At 37.4% G+C, this 20,639-nt stretch overlaps 1 protein-coding gene across 7 annotated transcripts in view; it reads right to left on the bottom strand.

Moving 5' to 3' along the window:
• Positions 1 to 19,522, bottom strand: part of TTK (TTK protein kinase) — a 32,383-nt gene extending 12,861 nt beyond the window's left edge. The window contains exons 1-12 of one of the 7 annotated variants that reach the window (XM_019290558.2): positions 19,401 to 19,507; positions 17,494 to 17,663; positions 16,707 to 16,770; positions 15,196 to 15,340; positions 14,695 to 14,920; positions 10,388 to 10,494; positions 6,612 to 6,755; positions 3,371 to 3,479; positions 3,168 to 3,243; positions 2,989 to 3,086; positions 2,348 to 2,447; positions 1,544 to 1,667 (exon numbers count right to left, since the gene is read on the bottom strand). In XM_019290558.2, the coding sequence (XP_019146103.1) occupies positions 1,544 to 1,667; positions 2,348 to 2,447; positions 2,989 to 3,086; positions 3,168 to 3,243; positions 3,371 to 3,479; positions 6,612 to 6,755; positions 10,388 to 10,494; positions 14,695 to 14,920; positions 15,196 to 15,340 (1,129 nt within the window). In that variant the 5' untranslated portion in view covers positions 16,707 to 16,770; positions 17,494 to 17,663; positions 19,401 to 19,507. Of the gene's footprint in view, positions 1 to 1,543; positions 1,668 to 2,347; positions 2,448 to 2,988; positions 3,087 to 3,167; positions 3,244 to 3,370; positions 3,480 to 6,611; positions 6,756 to 10,387; positions 10,495 to 14,694; positions 14,921 to 15,195; positions 15,341 to 16,706; positions 16,771 to 17,493; positions 17,664 to 18,143; positions 18,166 to 19,361 lie in introns of those variants that run through there. The other 6 variants (XM_010404956.3, XM_010404982.3, XM_019290564.2 and 3 more) reach the window with 6 other exon arrangements.
• Positions 19,523 to 20,639: the final 1,117 nt, after the last annotated feature.

Genomic DNA, 20,639 nt, shown 5'->3' on the forward strand with positions numbered 1-20,639 from the left:
GTTCCTTCACATGCTTGAAGTTCTCCTTTAAAATTACTAGAAAGCAGCATCCCATGCTGAGCAGCTTAATGCAATTCAGCTGCTGAAGGATTGAACTATGTCAACCAGCATCTCACCTAAAAACTGGAATGCAGCATGAACAGGGAAAGTATGACCTGAAACCCAAACTGTCCCCAATGCAAGTCAGTGGGAAAGGTTTCACTGAGGGGCTAAGGGGACACTGAAGTCAAAAAATCACCATTTTTCAACTGAAATGTTTTCTTTCCTATAATACATATGTACCTATATAATCTTAAATTCAACTCTTGCAATATTAGACATTTTCACCTAATTTCTTCAGCAGGATGAGAGAATCACTTGGGGAACTAGTTTTCTGATGAAAACACTAAAATAGCAAGTAACCACAAGAGGTTAGTACACATACTCCATATTCCATGATGTTGGTAAATGATTAGTAGCAACCTTCTAGATTTTACTGGCCCTGAAATCCTTGCTATAAATCCAAGCTGGTTATAACATTTTCCAGGAAGACACAACATAATCTCATGCCATCCCTATTTCTAGGTGACTTCACACAACAGTCAAAATCCATGTATTGATAACTCAACATTTACTGAAGTATTTATTTCTGAAATACACCAAAACTGACAGTTCTTAAAAGAACTTTAGAAACCAATCTCCAAAGGTATGTTAATAATACAGTAAAAATCCCAGCCATTCAAATGATAGCAAAACCTTAAATTTCTTTAAAGGATAATTCTAAAAATGACAGTATACTTAAGGCTAAAACCCATGTTTAATCCAAAGCATTTAAAGCAATACAAAGTGTAACAGCGTATTTGATTGACACTGAAGTTTAATACTGTAAATGTACACATTTATTTAGTACAAGTGTCATTCACACAAAAGGATTCCAGCAATACAAGTTAAATTATATTGCAATGAATATAGGAAAACAAAGGTAGAAATTATCCAGGACTTTTTGCATGACAGGAAAAAAAGGAGCATAGGAGAAGCAAACCACTATAATTGGTCTCAAAAAAAAAACCCTAAAAATGGAGGCTTCAAGAAATTTATAGTCTTTCATTTGAATTTCTCTCCATCAACAGCTACCTTTTGTCCTTTGGTATAAACTAATACTGTTACTTGAAAAACTGGCAATATTTTTCTACTCTCAGGCTGGCAAATCTCCCACCATTGCTATTTCAAAGCCTATTTGTTGCACGTATTTCAAGAGGTAAGAACATAATGAATTAGCACTATACTTGATATTTTACTTCCATCCCAGCACTTCACAGTTTTGGACATTGTCACAGTTGAGACTTTTGTGGGTTTTGGGGCTTCTTTTTTTCCCACAACTATCAAAGATACCACACAAAAGCCAAATTTTATTTAACCACTCCCCAAATCCAATCAGACCAACTTCTGCTTTTTGGAAAACATTTTATTTAGCAACACATTTTTTAAAAATAAACACATTTAAAAAGCACACTTTCAATGTTTTTTCTGTTTCAAACTACTCAGACATGACATTAATAGTTACCTTCTTTTTTCGTCACAAGACTTGTATCCACTTTGGTTTTGAGAGTTACAGTTGAATTGGTAGCTGTTTCTGAGCTGCCCTTATCCAACATCTGCAACTGTAAAGCCATTTTTTCTTGTAAGGACTAAAGAACATAAAAAGCATCTTAAAGAATCAAAGCAAAACTCAAGAGTAGTATCCAAAAGACATTTCCTTACAGTAATTAAATGGCAGATGCACCACAAATCAAACATGCTTCAGGGAAGAGTGCAGGTTACACAGACAAGTATTACTGATGCTATTTTCAAATACATAAACACTGAATTTCATAATCCAGTTTCTATAATAAAGACACCTAAATGCTTTCTATTCTGGAATTTTCTTTTAGGGGATGGGGACATGAAAATGTAAGACACAGCTGAAAACCAATCTCTATCAAAAGCTGTAATTCATGGCTCCATAGAGCACTTTAACTTAGTTGAATAGACTTCATTAAATAGAGTACTTCCCATGTTAAAATTCATGACTACAGCTGAAAGAGGTCCTGTAGTCAAACCGAAATCTGTTTATCCCCTCTTCATTCACTGTATTTCTAACACCACTCCCATTGCTCAGATGTACTGTTCAGAAAAAGCTCTTTTTTAATGCCCAATTATGCATAACAATTTTCAAGTTTAAAAGCCACAATGTATGTTTCTATCCACAAATAATTAAAGGGAAACCCTACATTATTTCTTTCTTGAATTGAAAAAGTTTTTATCTTTCTTACTAATACCATAGGATAGATCAAGTTTCTTTTATGTATTTAAAAAATATTTAAGTTACCTGCAAATCTCCCAGGCTGTATGAATCATGCCCACTAGATTTTGGTTCTGATGGTGGAAAAGGTGCAACGAAGGCTGTTTGTTTGGAGCTGGACATTTGCCTATTGAAGTAATATTGTTAATTACATCATATGCCAACACACAGTGTGGTGATGGCTTTTATTGTAAATGAGATGAGAAAAGTAGTTGTGAGAAGACTTTTGACTACAAGCTTCAAATATAGAGAAAAGCAGGTCCACTCAGACAGCAGAGTGAGAAACAATACAAAGAAGTCCTATAAGATGAGGATTTTAAAATATTTTGGAAGTTATGAGACTACCTTATCTCTAATTTTAAAAACTGGACTACATAAAAGTAAAGATATTTTGAACAAAATTTATTTTGGCCTTAATTTCCGTTCCTTTTGAGCTTACTGAATAGCCAGAACAAGAAATTTATGTTTACATGCTTTCATACAAAGAATCTGAGTAGTAGGATCAGAAGTAGGTTACTGCAGTACCGGTTGCACCTATAATGATTATTTGTCCCAAACCTTCAGGTCAAATTTAACATTAACATCTGACATTCCCACTATCCAATAAAAGCACCACTGAAAAGGAGTATTAAGATCTGTTGTGCTGTAGGTAAACCCAATAATCATACCTCTTAGTAACACTAGCCGTGAGTGGGACATCTGAATCCTCCATGTCATCACCATCATCAGATAGTAGGGCAACAGGAACCCTCCCAAATTGGCAAATCTAAGAGCAAAGTCGAAGTTATCAGGTGTGTAAAGCAGAATAAAGAGTTTAGGATTTTTAAGAAAATGTTACTTGTTTTACCTGGTTAGATTTGTTTAGTGGTCTCAATGGATTGTGGTAATTAACTAGGGCACCCAGTTCCTGTGACTTCTCTTCCCTGAAGGAAAAAACAAACTCAAACAAAAAAAAAAAACCCACAAAACAAAACATGACACTGTAGTGTATGTGTTTGGTTTTGGTTTAAATGATGCTGTAAGACATTAAATAAGAAATTAAGACATTACCTAATTAAAAATCTGGTAACAGTAGAAGAATTTTCACTAGAATCGCTCCTTTTTATGCTTCTGTGATTTCCACCTATATTCTGAAGTCCAGACTCCTGTGTACTTGATACTGTAGCAAAAATAGTTAGAATCATTCAGATCATATCAGACAAATTCAACTGAATCATTCTAAGCAATTAACTGGGCTAAATTAAACCAGCTGACTTCACTGAGAGCAAATTTGAGAATGGTCATACAAGCTGTGACAGGTCAGGGAATATCAAGGCAGGCAATAGCAAACAACTCATTCAGCAGCCCCATCTTAATCCAGTATAGAATCTTGCTTGATTATTGAGATTTGGCAAAAATTTTCTGAAGTTGTACATTAATCTTAAAATGAAGTGTCAAGTCAACTTAATAAACTTTGTTAAGGCATATATTTCAGATATACTTTATGGTAAGCAGAACCAGAAATCAAATTATTTGTAAAGTCATTCTAGAACCTCAAATCCACAAATAAACAGTTCAGAACAACACTGTCTTCCACATTATTTTTCCCTACAGGTGAAGGGAAGGACATTTCTCAGAAATTAGGAAACCACAAGAACTCAGAATACACTAATGAAAATATATCAGCACCTTAATGAACACACATTCACATGTTACAACACAGTTTAATTCTTCATTTAGGGAACAATGAGGAATACAAGCTATTTTAAGCACCTTCAGAGAAACAATAATCTCTTGAACTCAACTATTTTCCTGACAAACCCTTTTTAAAGAATTCAAATTAATATCTGGTTATTTTGATTAAGATCTCTTCCATGCTACAAGATTTTTTTTTTTAAAAAGACAGACACCAAAGAACATATTAAAAAAAAAGAACACCAAAGACAACAGGAAGTGCTCAAAAGCCAGGTTGAATGGTGCTTTGAGCAACCTGATCTAGTGGAAAGTATTCCTGCCCCATAGCAGGGGCTCAGAACTAGATGATCTTCAATGTCTCTTCCAACCCAAACCACACAACAATTCTAAGATATTATATAATATCTTCTACATCACATAGGCCTTGTGTTCCACCAGTATAGGAAATTATCTGCTTCACCAACAAAATTCATGGCCATCCACAGCATTCCAAGAAATCACAATTTAAGGACTTTTTAATATAGTATTTATCTCAGCATTTTTAAATTTGTATCAGTTCATTAAAACAAATTTTACTTTTCTTTTGAATTCTCCCATATTCCCCTTCTACTTTCAGCCAGAAGTCAGACTTCTGGCAGATGAACAGTGAGGTATTGCTTATTTTTAATACCTAATGTTTTATAAACTACTTATGCCAATAGACTTAACTACTCATTTAAATAAAAAAGGGCTTCAATGCACAATGTAGTTTTATTAGGGACCCAGGACCATCATCATCTCACGAATGCTTCCCACACTTTTTCTAAACAAAGTTGTTTTTTTTTTTTTACCACCAAGCCTGCCACTGGACTCTCACATCCAGCTGGTGATCTACAATACTTTCATTTCTTCACAGTCTGAGATAGCCTATCTGCTTCTCATGATAGTCCTGAGCACAGCTGAACGCCACGACCTAAGGGTCTTTTCCAACCAAAATGATTCTAACATGATTCTGTGATCTACCTTTCTTAAATACTAAATTACTTTTTCCCAACTGTGTTTGATTGCAGTTGGTATGTCAAATACTTTAGATTGCTGTGCATGAATGAAAGAGAAAAAGGAATTAAAGGTTTCTAGACTTGATGCATGGTTTATATTTGCATCACAACACAAACTGCACGCAACTGTCAAAAGCAATCTTTTGAAGCTGTGAACAAATGCATTTACATATACAGCATTCATATTTCCAAATAAAAAAACTTTCAAAAGCAGCTCTTCAAATGGAAATACAAAACAGAAAAGAGCTAAATGCTAATACACTAAAATAGCCTCTGCTGTTCCAGAGGGCCATACAAATTCATTTAAAGCCAAATTCAGTGATTTAGGCCATGCATGTCCCAGAGTTTGAGATATTTCAAGTCTGGTGTTATTTACCTTTTAAACTTTAATCTTTAAATAACTGAATTAATAGTTAGCATTTTTTAAATACCTAATTACAAACTCATATATATGAAAAAATAAATGAGCCTACTCTTGCCCCAAAAGTTCACTGCTTCCTAACTGGCAGGCAGGGTTTTGCCATGCATTCTCACAGGTATTGCCTTTGCTCTGCAGCAGCAAGTCAATGTCAGCGAGAAACTGTACAATCCATGAAGGATATTGATACTCTACAAGACATTCTCCTGTGGCCCAGTACATCAGCAGTGGCACTTACGATGCCTATATCCATGATGATAAATGGTAAACAGAATAAGACAGAAAATAAAGTTCATTAAAAATTAATGCCATAGCTGAATACTATTAAAAGTGTTCACCCCCAGCTAGTGTTTCACTCAAAGGTTGATTCAATAGGTGCCAGGCAAATCTCAAACACCATTCCTGAAGATAAGGAAATTAAATCAGACCTATTTTACATTAATTCTGTCCTTATAAAATGAAAAAATATGGAAGTCCTAGACATCACTCTTGAAATGGTTAGCTGCACACACTTCAATCCTGAAGTCAACCATATTTTTTGTTCAATTCCACTCCAAATGAATTTATCTATTGAAAACTTCAAGAAATAACTCTTCCATTTTTGAAGTTATATACCCAGCAATAAGGATCACTTAGGATTTACGATACAGCCAAGCGCTTCAGTTTTGTACTGATAGACAGGTTTTGTCCATCTGTAAAATAAAGTTGAAATGGATTATTTTTCCTAGATTTGACTTCACTGAAATGACTGTCAAGGCTTCCCCAGTCTGTCCCAAGATATACCTCGAAGCAACCTATATATGTATAGCGTAGTCTGTATGTTTCAGTTCTAATTCTTCTCAACCAACAGTAGCTCTTACTTCACACTTCCAGCTGTAAGTCTCTATTACAAACTACAAATGCCTGATGACAGTCAGAGGAACACCCTCTGCAGAATTACGGAATCTACCATCCCACAACTCCTGCAAACTACAGTCACTGCACTGAAGATGAAAACAAGCACTGAAGGAATAAGATTCATAATATAGATAAATATATCTGTTTATTGGACAATAGAGATTCTGAGTTTGTATCTGGAGGGGACAAACACCAGTGACTTTTTTTCCAATCCAGAATCACATTATGCATAAACTCAACCAGTATTTTAAGAAACTGCAATTACCTGCAAAGTTCTCCTTCTCCTCATCTGAAAGTAACTGCTTTTTTTTCAAATGAAAGTTTTGCAGAGCAGTTTCCAACAGTTCCAGGGGAACAGCAGAGCACTCCACAGCTTTCTGAAGGATCTGCTTACACTTCTTCTCATTTGCTAAGTAGTAAGAAACAGAGTTAGAAATCACAGAAGTAAAAAAACCAATTACACTAGGACAATATTTTTTTAAGGAGATGGTTACATTCATGTTGTCTTATATTCACTTTGCATCCTTCTATGAAGCCATTGTTCATTAGGGACTTTTCCCCTTACATTGCCATTTAAGGAAACTGCCCAGAAATAGTTAGAAGTGAATCACACAAGTCAATTTTTCACATTAAGTCGAATACCAAGTCAAAAAAACACTGAGAATGCATATTTTATAATGTTATAGGAACTGTAAGAAAATACAACACATTCCAAAATACATTTTTTCTGTAGTATCAGCAAGGAAACATGACCTTTATGAACTTCCATTCAGATCTGACCAGATAAAAATTTTATTATGCATGTATTATAAACATCTGTAAATGCACTTAATAAAAACCAAATTTAAACCCAGATGTTGTTAAGTAAAACATCACTACTCTGGACAGCATTACAGTTAAGAAAAGAGGAGAGAAAAGCAAGGATATTTTTTCATTGCAGGTTTAGACATTACTAAATGCCATAAACAGGTAACTTTGAAGAGAGCTGGGATAGAAAAGGGAGTGCTTTAACAAAACATATTGAAGCAGTCAATTTACATACATCAACAGGTACACAGGCATCTATTAGAAAAAGTAAAGTCAAATAACGAAAAAAGTGTACTGTAACCATGATACTTTCCTCAGTTTAAAGAGCATCTGGGCAAAATGATGCAATGTTTTGCTACAGCTGTCAAAGCCCCTGAAATCCCAAATGCTCTTCTTCCATTCCAAAGCAGCAAAACATAAACCACTTTGTTCTTACATACATGCCACATATATATAAGTATATTCCTTATAACATATAAAGGTATATTAAGAGCAATATGTCCACAGCACTCAAAACTCCTTTTGTAAATTAAGTTAGACATCAGTGTTGCCAGTAGCTCAGGCTGGTGGAAGTGTAGTGTAGGTATCAGGAACTTATGCTTTAAGTAACCTATTATAAGAATATTAAATGGATGATGTCAGACACTGGAGCAAGGAAACACCAAAATTAGACGACCTATAATTTCATTTAAATCAATTTCGTGCTAATTTGTTAGAATTTGGTTTTTAACCACATAGTCAAATACTGTTTTTTCTCCAAATCATTAGCAAGTGGATAGGCTTTAAGAATCCTTAAACAGCATTCTGTGATTCTACCTTTGGCTATATTTAGTAACCACACATTGCTTCAATAAGACCTGCTACTCGAAAGTAATTCTTCCTAGTATTATGTGCCTCGTTGAGTAAGAAAGAGCATGACACCAAAACATGTATGTGAAAAATTAACTGCTTCATCCTCTTTAACAGATGAGGATCCAAGATAAAAAGTAAAGCCAGAAGTATTTCTGAATTTCAATCAGTCCATCACATACTAAAAGCCTGAACCAACCACCTTGGCATAAGATTTGAAAAAACCAAGAGCAGAGTTTTATCAACAGTCATGAGTTCTGACCAATTCACAGCAAATTATCTTCAAGTACACCACCCAAGGTACCCAAATAAAGAGAGCTCCTCATCTGAGGTATTTAAATGAAATTGTAGTCAGTATTTAAGAAAAAAAAAAAAAAAAGCCACAAAAACAGAATGGCACCTTTATTGTGTCACTCCATTTCCAGGTCACTGATATTCAATTATTAAGAAATCAACATCAATTTGCCAAGTCTAATTTCACAATTTCAACTTGAGCTTTTATCTTGAGCAAAACTGTGAGCTAAGGAAGAGAACATGCAATTAACTTTTTCTTCTTAATGCAAAAGGAAATACTGACAGGTGTGCCAAGCACTGCTGAAATCACTGGGATGAAAAAGTAACAAAGCACTACCCTCCTCCTTTGCCTCTGGTCTAAGTGGACACAGTGAAAAAGGAACAGCACTCTTAAGTAACAATATACAACTCACATGTTCCACTAATCCTCTTTGAAGCACCCAGCAGGGATACTGTAGCTCCATACACATTACCAAAGGACACCTAGATCAGCTCAAGGGTAACAGATCCAAATCAGAGAGCACACTGCAGATAGAACAAAGCCGATCATAACTGGCTTATTTGCTTTGGGATTAGGACTTCATTTTAGGTTGATTACTTGCTGTCAAAGTAAGAAACTATTGCATGAACACATCCCATAGCTACAGGATTAATTTAGTCATTGGTAACCTGTAGCAACATTTCTACACTTTATTAAATTACACAATAGGTATTGTTACACTTATTTAACAATATCTTTGTTATTGCAGTATTAGTGTTTAATTATCTGTTTAAATAAACATCCAGTGCTCAGTAAATAAATTATTAGCTTCTTTTTACTACTGTTTAGAAATTCAATACCAACAAGTTTATATTAGTACAAGACTGGTCAGATAACCTGACTTATGCATAACACAGAAACTGTGTAATTTCAAGACACAAACACAGATTTTTGTCTTCTTTTCCCCACCCTGTACAGGAGTCATTCATAAAACTTCCACTGTCAATTATTTTACATAGCACATACTTCTGAGTGGGGGGTGGTTCACAGCCTTTCCTGCTCCATTACCAATTAGCTTATCAGTTAAGAAAAACTGGGAAATCTGAGGAGACAAATGAGTATCTACTTATTGACTAACAAAATGGCTCTGCCTCATGCCCCACACTTTGAACATCTAAACTGTATCCTAAATTACAGTTAAATAGTAGTACTGGAGCAAAAATGTATAGACAAAACCACTATCAGTGGAAAATAAACAGAAGTGAAGAAAGGAATAACTAATAAAATGTATTTGGAATTTAGGGCGTAGAATAGACAGATTTAGTGTAGCTAAGTTTGGGGAGAATTTCTCCTACTAGGCAGTATACAAAAACTTGCACAATACTGAAAAAACCATGAAGGAAAACAAATCACAAAACTCAAAATATATCCATCAAGTCCTTTCCATTTAAATAAGAAAAAACAGCTTTCATGGAATGAGCTTGCCTTTCTGTACAGAGCAAACTGTCAAAGGAAGAAATAAACAGGGTGACATAGATTGTTGGTCAAATCACCCATGGAAACCAAAGAAGAGACACCCAAAAATACAAGCTTATGGGCAGCCAACACAGCATTGCTATTGAGTACCAGGGGCAACCAAATAGCATATTGACAGTGTATTTTGGTTTAATAAAAAACATAGTCTATACATGCTGTTTGGAAGAAGACAGAATTTCCTCCACAAGCAAGCAAAGTATTTGAGCATCACTTTTCAAAGCAAGAGCCTTACTCAAAAGCCTTCCACTGCAAGATCTAAATTAGAAAAGTAGAAGCTATTAACAATTTTCACCTGGTTTGAAAGTTATTTCTAAAAACAAAAAACCCAATGAATTGTGTGTATATTTTCATTTTAAGAGTGAACACATGTTCTCAGTAAATTTCAATCAAAGAAAAAAATCCAGGTTTTTTTCTTTCTGATTTAATACTTATTGTTTCCTTACAAATTATGTAAGGGAGCAGAAGTTTAAAACAACCAAACTGAGAACAACACAGAACAGCAACACCAAGCAAGTTGTTGGGTTTGGTGGTTTTTTTGTGGGTTTTTTTTTTTGTTTGTTTGTTTTTTAACACACCTTGTGATAGCTCAAACTGTGCAAAAGCCACATGCACAAAAGCAAATTTCTTGCAGTTCAGTCTGGCCAGATGAAATTGGTCCCGTGCCTCCTCTGGATCTTGAAGACTGTAAAGACAGCATATTCATAGTTACACAAGGTGAAGAGCCTGAGAAGGATGAAGTTCAGTGAAGCTTTAGACAGCTTCAAAAAAGCAATCCACCTACAGTCTAAAGATTTTCCTCCTTCTCAAAGCAATCAGTGAACTAGAAATAAGCAAAGAATCTTAAAATTCTAATAATTGAAAGATAAAGCTGAACCTTCCCAAAACTTACAGGACTAAATCCTTAAGATATTTCACACTTCATTTACTATTGGCAATTTTAATCCTAGTGTTACATTCAGCCACAGATTGCTGAGTAGGTTAATGCTTGCACACAGCACACCAATGTTTAAACATTCAAGAGGAACCACAGCCTAAGTAAATACCAGTCAAGATACAAAAGGCCTAAGTCTACATCACTATGAAATACATTAATGTTACATTTCAACAGATGTAAAGAAAAAGGAGCCTAACACTTTTACCAGCAACATCCATAATCAAGACATAAAGGAACTCTCTCCAAAGTTCCCCCTTGACTCAACAGGTAAGCAAAGGTACCACTTAGAAGTGAGGAGAGCGAAAGATTATGACCATGGCTCAAAATAAAAGTACAGAAAAATACAACATGGAAAGGTAAAGAACAAATTTTCAGTAGAATTCTGAGGAATTTTGAATGAGAGAAGTTTCTCATAGTTTAGGCATGTTACTAGAGTCATGTAGGTTTACTGAACTCAGCTCTGCCCATCCAAAGCAATAGGACAGGCACAGAATAACCCACCTGCAGGCAAAGTCTGAGCAAGAGAAATTAAGCTATGATGTAGCACATTTGCTTTCAAAGAGTTTGTTAAAATTTAAGTTCCTGTAGCAAGCAGCAACAGCTTGGATAGCAATACACTGAACAAGACCTAACACTAGCAACAGGCACCAAGTGCCACACGCTTGGTGGCACTGTGCTACAGCCAGAAGCATTCCATGAGAGCAGGCCTGGCATTGCTAATGTACAGTACAGAAAATCAGACAGAGAAGCATTGTTTGTCTTCAACTGTTTCAGAGCACACTCAAGGGTTCTTCAGACAACCTTGGTATCATAATAGGTTAAAAGGTATTGGCACAGCCAGACTACAGCTAAGGAAGATACCAGGACAAAAAAGGTCCAGTGCCAAGAATGGAATAATCCAGTTTCTCACCTACAGGTTGCACAGACAAGTGATTGAGAGCAGGCTTGGGGAGAAAGACTTAGGGGTGATGGCTGATGAAAAAGTCAACACGAGCCAGCAGTGTGCACTCACAGCCCCAAAAGCCAAACAGAATCCTGGGCTGCACCAAAAGGAGCGTGGTCAGCAGGTCAGAGGAGGCGATTCTTTCCCCCTGCTCTTGGGAGATCACACCTGAGACACTGCATTCAGCTCTGGGACCCCCAACATAAAAAGAACAGGGACCTGTTGACACAAATCCAGACAAGGGCCACAAAGATGACTAGGCAGCTGGAGCACCTCTCCTATGAGGATGGGCTGGGAAAGTTGGGACTGTTCACCTGGAAAAGAGAAGGTTGCATGGAGACCTCACAGCAAACTCCCAGTATCTGAAGGGGGCCTGCAGGGAAGCCAGAAAAGGACTTATTGTCAGGAACTCTAGTGGTAGAACTAGGAAAAATGGGTACAAAATGAAAGGGGAAATTTAGTAGGTATGAGGCAGAAATTCTTTACTGTGAGGGTGGTGAGACCCTAGAACAGACTGCCCAAGGAGGTTGTGGATGCCCCAACTCTGGAAGCATTCAAGGCCAGGCTGGAAAAGTTCTTGAGCAACCTGGCCTAGGGGTAGGTATCCCTGTCTATGGCAGGAGGCGTTGGGACTAGATCATCTTTAAGATCCACTCCAATCGCTTAACATTCTACAATTCTACAATCAGAACAAAACAGTGTTGATGGCAGTAGATACTTAAATCTCAAGCCATTGCCACTGCTTCTGAAGTCTGTGATGCTGACTTGCTTTTCCACCTTGTTTAGGTGGAACATTTGGGAGAACAGCAAACAATTCTACTGAAAAGCACATTTCTTCTCCCACCAAAGGTAGTATCATCAGAGCACCTATCAATGTCACTTAACCTGCAGTATCAGTATTGCTTTACTTACAATAGCTAAAAAAATAAACCAGAAGCACTCTACAAAGTGATAAGAGGATTTTCTTTAACAGAAGCTAAAACCAAACACAGACAAATATATAGTACTACACAAACTGACAGCCAGGAACAGAGAAGGTAGAGTGTAGAACACCAGGGAAATTTTGAAAAAAATTATGAGCAATGAGAGAAAGTTATGAGCAGTAAGTAAGTATGCCAAACACAAAAGATCCAAATAAGTAGTCACTGATTAACTTAAGATTAATCTCCAAAAACTACAGACAATCAACATTGCTGGTTTTTAGGTCCAATCAGCCAAAAGCAATTTCTTTGCTGGTGTGATTACAGATGTAGCTCATAAATGTAGTTTCATATAAATACTTGATATTATATGCCACTGTGGACAAGGAAGTATTAGCTTATAATAAATGATTAAGAACAAGCTAGTATCTGAAAGTAATTTCCAAATGAGGAATCATCATTTAGGGAGATGCTTATAGTGAAGTTCCATTGGAATTGATGCTATATAAGATTTTGGTGGACACATTTTTTAAAAGGTGTTTGGAGTGGGTTGTTCATCTTTTTAAAAAAAAAAAATCACTAGGCAAGTCAAACATATGACTGATATTTGCCAATTAAAAAATACGCAGCAGAAAACAAAAAGAGCAGATCTGAGCTACCTAGTGAGATAGGGAGATTCTACAATAATGCTGGCTACTAAAGTAGAAATTATTTTAGTACAGCTGTAGAGTGCATGTCAATACTGAAACAAGACAGACTACTCTTCCAAGAAGGTCCCTAGAGGCTGTAGCAGTGAAACCACTAAAGACATTTCGTGAGACACCACTGAAACTGAACTGTTCATACTATTAAGGAATTAACAAGCTACTGACAGCACCTTTGGTTTTGCTTTCTGCAATACATCACACATGATGAACATAGCTTTAGTACACATCTTGAAAGTATCCACCTTTCAAACCATGCTCTAAAGATCAAGTGAAAATAGGTTCAAGTGATTAGGGAGGTAAGAAACAATCTTTCTGAACTTAAAACTCTCCTACAGTGAGATAACAGATGTGACTTGATCACTATTCTGGAAAAGAATTTCCAGAGACTACAGTCCAGAAGCCTATGTTACACAGTTTCTGCTCTGAAGAAAAGCAATTAGCCTTTGAATGAGAATGCCATCTTGCAATGTTTCTTTAAACCTTCCTGGAAGAGATTCTTTACCTACACAAAAACACTTTCCCTCTTCAAGATACTAAAGATTCACAAGGTCATTATTCACTCCTGTTTCTCAACAGGAGATTCAACAGATTACTTTCACTGTATGCTTTCAGTAACAGTGATGCAGCAAGATCCATGCAAATGACAGTACAGAGAACTAGACACTTGTCATCCTGCAAGTGAAACCATACGCCAAAAAGTCAAACAGGGAACAAATATACAAGATTAGCTATGTTCACTGGCAGATCACTTGCTAGGCTCTAATTTTTAGATTGGTGCATTGTTTAAATACAGCTCTTCATCAAAATATTTGCTGTAATGGTATTTCAAGTGACAAAAGAACCCCTAATACTAATTATAACCCTGTCCCAAACTATGTCTGAACACATCTGTATAACCACACTGTTCAAATTTGGGCTGAATAAAACAATAAATGACCACAACCAAAACTAATTTTCAAAGTATGGAACTAGAGAATGATGTTCTGAGACATTCTGCCTATCCTAAGGCAGCTAATTTAAACTGTGATAAGTCTTTTCTAGTAAGAGAGAAAGCATACTGAAATAAAGCTCAGAAGAGGAACTCATGTACCTCAACTTGTACCTTACATAGATAACCAAGAAAAAATGAGAAGTGTGCTAACATCTCTAAATCAAATAACTCTAAACAATCATGTTTATTAGCACATACAAAAAATGCAAGTACTGTGGAGACAACAGATAAGCTGACTAAACAAAGCAACTTACCTTCAAGGACCCAGAATAAAAACATCCACGCTCAAAATAATAATGTGTTGCAGAAAACACTAACAAAACAAAGTATTCTTATCTTAATTCAAACACAGAATGATGAGTTCTTCTATTGAAAACTTATACTTACGCTTTCAACTCAGCAAATCTCACAAGGATGCGAGCATAGCTCTCATCTTGACTGTGCTTTTCTGCAGGTAATGCAGTCACCGCTTGACTGTAACGACCAATAAGTCTATTGAGTAGGCTAACATCCATCTGAGGAACACCCTTTTTCTCTAGTTTAAGCAAAAAACATAGCCAATCTTCTGGATTATTTCTTGTCATCATTATTTGATTAACAGTTCCAGAGTTATCTGACAGAAAAACAAAACAGGAGATTGATTAAAATAGCAGCAAACATGTACAGAAGGAAACACTTTTTGTAAGCTTTCATGCAAGAAAGTTACAGACTATTTTTTAAACAAGATTAAAGCAACACAGCTAAGAAAGAAGGAGAGACGAAATTTACTTTGTGGTCATTAATACTGAAGAAACACTAAACTTGAAACCCTTTCAGTTAATGGTTCTTACACTCAGTCTAAGTTAAGATCTTTTGCGTAAGTGACAGTAGAATAACAAAACCAAATACCTGTTGTATCAGCTGAGATTTTAGCATAGTTAAACTCATCTGTGATATTCTCTTCATTTCTGTATTTGTTTTTCAAGTTTCTAACTCTATTCATGATTGATGTTATCTGCGGCAATCCTCTTTCACTCAGGTCTGTCTCCTCCATCTGCAGGCACGAGGTTAAAAACAGTGAAGTTACTGAAGAACCCTGTTGTAGCTCATTTTGATTGGAATTACCCTGTGAAAGCCTCTCAAGTATCATTTGCAGCTTGAGACTCAACCACATGATGTAACCAATACTCTATTTAAGCCCTTGGCAACGTAGTTATACAAGTAAGCTTCTTCACAGAAGACAACTTGGACAAATAAAAAGAATCGGTACTTAACTGATCCACCCAAATCCTAATCCATACTTCACAGTAGCCCTTTCCAATAAGGTATATTCAGCATTTGAATAGTGTAGGATGCATTGTCTGAAACAGCTTCCAGTCTGTTGCATTAAATCACATTCTGAACTCATAATTAGGCTGGCTTTAGTTTAGCACACAATGTTAATCCAAGCCCCTTGCCACAGGTTACAGTTTTCACAGTGGGCTAAGCAGAAAAGAATTCACATTCTCCTCTGCTCAAAGGAGAAAGACAAGTGACACCTATTTTTAAGCTTCTAAAAGGAGATTTAGAGATTCAAAGACTTCTTATAAGAAACTTACGCCAAGTCCTCAATGTTATAACAGTTTACCATCAGCTGAGATAATACATGTATACAGCTGAGAGAGAAGAATCTAGGCAATCAGAGCAGAGCAAGACTGCTAAAATAAACTAAAAAAACCCTAATGATTTCTTCCTTTTTTGCCTACAATAAACAGCTTTTCCCACATCCATGTTCCATGCATCTAAAGAACATGAGAATTTTACTAAGAACTGTGGTGAATTTAGTGCATGTTCAGGGGATTTGACTTCCTAATTACTGTGAAGTTGGGCCCAGAAATAGGGAAAGTAACACACTTCAGGCAGACTAAATAGGCTCAAAGAAAGACTAACTTTACTTCTACAGTGAAATGTTCGTCTTTGTTCCTTTTGTACTTGTGTATAACAAATCAACAAAAGTTGCTGGAGGGCTCAGAAACTTTAGATCTATTTTTAGGTGAATTATTGATAGAGAAGGAATTGAATGGAATAAAGTTTATCTACCTTTAACCCCACTACCTAAAAAATACATCAGGCACCACTCTCAGGAAGTCTCACAAATAACTTTTAGAGCATTATGCACCAGAAGCTGGCATGTCTAAAAGCACTAGACTCCCAGCTTTCCCCAAATAGAGACCACAAATCAGAAGGATTATCATGCTTACAAGAGCTAGCATGCAAAGGTATATAAGGCAAAAGTAGGCATATTTCATGTTCATCCTGAACTAGATATGGCCCACCAAGAATATCATGCCTGCTCTTGTCTATATAGGTGCTCTTTCGTAGGTTCAGTTTCACTGTGCAAATTCCAAGACTTAATCCACCAAAAGCACCATCTACGTTACCACTATGACGAGTCCTCAGCACCTTAAGGGTCTGGAGAGACACTCAAATAGCCTCAAGCAAGACCTACAATGAAAAAAGCCCAAAAACCTATGAAAGCTAAAGACTGTATGCTAAATCAGTAGTATCTGAAATACAATTTTTGTTTCACAGAACAGAGACAAAAGAAGGAGCCCTCCTCTCATTTATATTCAAAAATGTATGCTGAATAAATTTTAATTTCAATGTTTGTTTGGAACTTGCTTTAATATCTATTTCTCCCTAAGAGTCAATTTAGGCTGTTCTGAGAGCAGGTCTGTAAACTGTCCCATCTTTTGGGGATCGTACTGCTAAAAATTACATAGGTGATACAGATGATACTGATTTACTTCATAAGGAAAGTTTTGGTACACATTGCAGTTTTGCCTTTTAAAGATACAGTCGAAGGGGCTACAGGAAATCAGATACTCAAATCTCCTCTCTATAGGTGAGACTATTCATCAGAGATCTGCTTCTGAACAGTACCCATTCCCTCAAATTATGCATGAAGTAGTCAGCTTCTCCAGAACCTGAAGCACCAAGACAATCAAAAGAAATTTACCTCATGTTAAGTAATACACAATATCTCATGACAACTGTAATTGCTAACAACTCCCAGGTGGATTTGGGATTTCTTAAACATAGTCTTTACATTTTCCTCACCAGTGTCAAAGGTTCGTAATTCTTCCTGCAGTGATAGCTTCCCAAATGCAGTAGACAAAAAGAAAAATAAATTAGATTTTAAGTCTCAACAGTAAATATCAAACTTACATTTATGGTGGTCTGCTTAACTGCTCAAGGTTTGATGTGCTATGGAGAAAAACTCTCCTGAAGAATAGATATGCCTTGTCAAAAAGGTAAGATGGATGAGGGTCAGACTACCTCAGATGATCCCAAGAACCCAAAGGCAAGAAATGTAGCTCTCCATCCTGAAGAAGTTCCTGTGGACCAAAAATTGATGGCTTAAACCTTGAAAGCTTACCCTGCAAGCTTGCCTAATTTTCGAGATATCCCAGAAATACAGTTTTCATTAAAATCAATTAAACTATTCCTAGTTAGTAATAAAAACAGAACAAAAAAAGCTTAAAGAAAACTTTTTGAATGAGGACAAGCACTTCCAAATGTATTAGCTTGCTGTGACATTTAGAAACTAAAAAGTACACTAAGGGCATATTCATCTACATATTGTCATGATTTGCCAGTAATCTTTCTGCTCATGCCAATGTTCAACCATAAGCAAGTATTCAGAGGTTCGTATTTTCTTAATCTGCTGCATAATTACTCTTAAATCATTTGCCACTAATTACCCTGGTGTATAGATATATATTTTGAAAATCTGACAACAGCAAATACCAAATGCTGTTACATCGGCACCGAATAGGAACTGAGGTTGTAACTGCAACAGCTATACTGCAGCATACCTGAGATCTAGAAATGCCTGCAGGAGAGAAGGCTGGGGACAGGAAAGCTGGGGACAGGAAAGCTGGGGACAGGAAAGCTGGGGACAGGAAAGCTGGGGACAGGAAAGCTGGGGACAGGGAGAACACATAATGCAAAGATCAGGAAGATATAGAACTACTTCTAAAAGTGTAGAAGTTAAAGTAATTTCAGCCCACAAAATAAGGAGCCAAAGGACAGAGACTTGAAAGCAGCAAACAAATGAAGTGGCAGTACAGGTTGGTGATAAGATTCCACGTCTAACACACTCAAAAATAGTCACTGATAATAAAAAGAAGTACCAGCATCCAGTCTTGAAACACTGTATTTGCTGTATTACATTACTTGTTCTGTTTCCAAATGAAGACAGATAAAGTTTTTCCTCAAGTGCAAATTTTAAGAAAGTTTGAAAATATTATTTAACTATTGAATAAAAAGATGCACTGTTCCTATCCCTGGAATCTAGTGATATTTTGCTTTTGTCTACTCAAAGAGCTGCAGAGTGCAGTAAGAACTTTAAGCAAGCACCCAAGAGTTTACCTGGCTTTTATCCACCAAGTGAATTGATCTGTCTAGTAAACGAAATTAACATTACCCTATTATCTATATTTTCATTATATGTCAACACCATTGTAGCTACATTGTTGTCTTGAATAGTTGTTTAGCTCTGTTCCTCTGCCTGATTAAAGCATCTACTAATGCCAAGATAGTATACGATGAAGAACTTTTAAGTCCTCTACGAAGGAGAGGTAAAATGACACAGGTTTCTGAAGCATCTACCCATGCTTTAAAAAATACAATCTATACAAGTACATAATCTTTCTTTGGCTTTGTTTACAAGTCCTAAATCAGGATTTTCTTAAAAGGAAAACAAAAACTCCCAACACTAAGAAAAAGCGCTGTCGATTTAAAAAAATTAGCAACACTAGCGAAGAAAAGTAGAAAAATATTAAAATCTAACGTAAGACACAGAAAGCATAAGACTCGAAGATGCAAAATAGAGCTAAGTAAGAGAGAGACTGAACAGCACCGGAGCAGGTGAGGCAATGTGGCATAAACAAAGACCGTGAGGCGGCGACGGAGACGAGCAGACGCAACAAGGTTCCCCCGCCCTCAGGGGCGGAAGCCCAGCGAAGCCACAGCTCTCCTGCGGCCTCACCGCCGACCAGCACCCATGCTGCCCCCCGGCCCCCTCCACCTACCCTCCCTCACTCCGCTGCTCCCCAGCCCGGTTCCCTCACCACCACCGCGGCCGCCGCCTTTCCCGGCCCAGTCCAGCCGCCCTCACCGAGGCCGCCGCCGCGGGGCCGGGACGCGGCTCGCACCGAGCGCGTCCGCGCGCTGCCCCCGGTTTGAATGCGACCCACGCCCCAAGAGCGCCCTTCCCATTGGTCGGGAGGCGGGAGGCAGCGAGCGCTGATTGGCCGCGGGAGGGAAACGCAGGAGCCCCGCTCGCTCATTGGCTGGTGGCTGCGCCGGCCGCGGGTCCCAGCGCCTTGTGGGCCCCGAGGGGCGGTGCGCGTGCGCAGGCGCGCTGGGGCGGCCGCGGCCCGCTCCTGTTATGGGTGGGGGCACGGGAGTGGGGTAGCACCCACTTACCTGAACTATGTATCTGGAAATGCTTTCTTCCCTTGGCCATAGCCGATTATGATTTCAGGCTTCATTTAGCTGTAACGGAATAGCGGGGTCTGTGTGTCCTGACCAGCTCCTTAAGGTTACGTCTCCCCTCTTCCTTTTCCTCCGAGGGATCCTTCATAAGCCGATCCCATGTCTGCAGTGTGCCTAAGGCTGCTAAAAGCAGCTCCTTCTCTGAGCTGGCCCGTTCTTCGTGGATTATAGTAATGCAAACGCACTAAGTGGAACAGTTCGGCCTCTCGGTTTGCGTTCTGGCTGTACACAATAATTTGTGTTCTTTTCAGCTGTAGGCTTCTTCTGATGCTTACAATATATTCAATATTATGCTTATAATATTATATTTTCAATACTGTTAGCACATGATAAAAATCAGATTTGATTTGTTTGATAATTGGATAATTTGCTAAATTTGATAAGTTGCTAATCATTCACTTGCCATAAACATCCCATGATGTATTGATATTAAGATACCTACACTGGCCTTTCATTGAAATTTATCTTACTCTTCTTTATTCATCTACATCTTAAGTATCTCATCTAATCTAGTGATACAGGCTCACTCTATACTCAACAAAAAGATTTCAACAAGGACATTTAATCCAAACACCTTTTTAGAGCGTAATGGATGATCCCATGGAGGTCCCTGTGTTTCTCTGTTAAGTAAAGAGTAATTCTGACTCTCAGCTAAGGCTAAGTGAGAGGATATTTTCCCAGCACTGCCTTACTCCTCCTTGCATATACACATTTTTGTTGGCTTTGTTGTGTTGGTGTTCTTATGTTCCACCAGAATCCAAATCTAGTGAAAATGTAAAGAAACAGCACAAAGTGCATGAATCTGCTCTGCA

This window comes from Corvus cornix, chromosome 3 (genome assembly GCF_000738735.6).
Source record: "Corvus cornix cornix isolate S_Up_H32 chromosome 3, ASM73873v5, whole genome shotgun sequence".
NCBI classification, from domain to species: domain Eukaryota; kingdom Metazoa; phylum Chordata; class Aves; order Passeriformes; family Corvidae; genus Corvus; species Corvus cornix.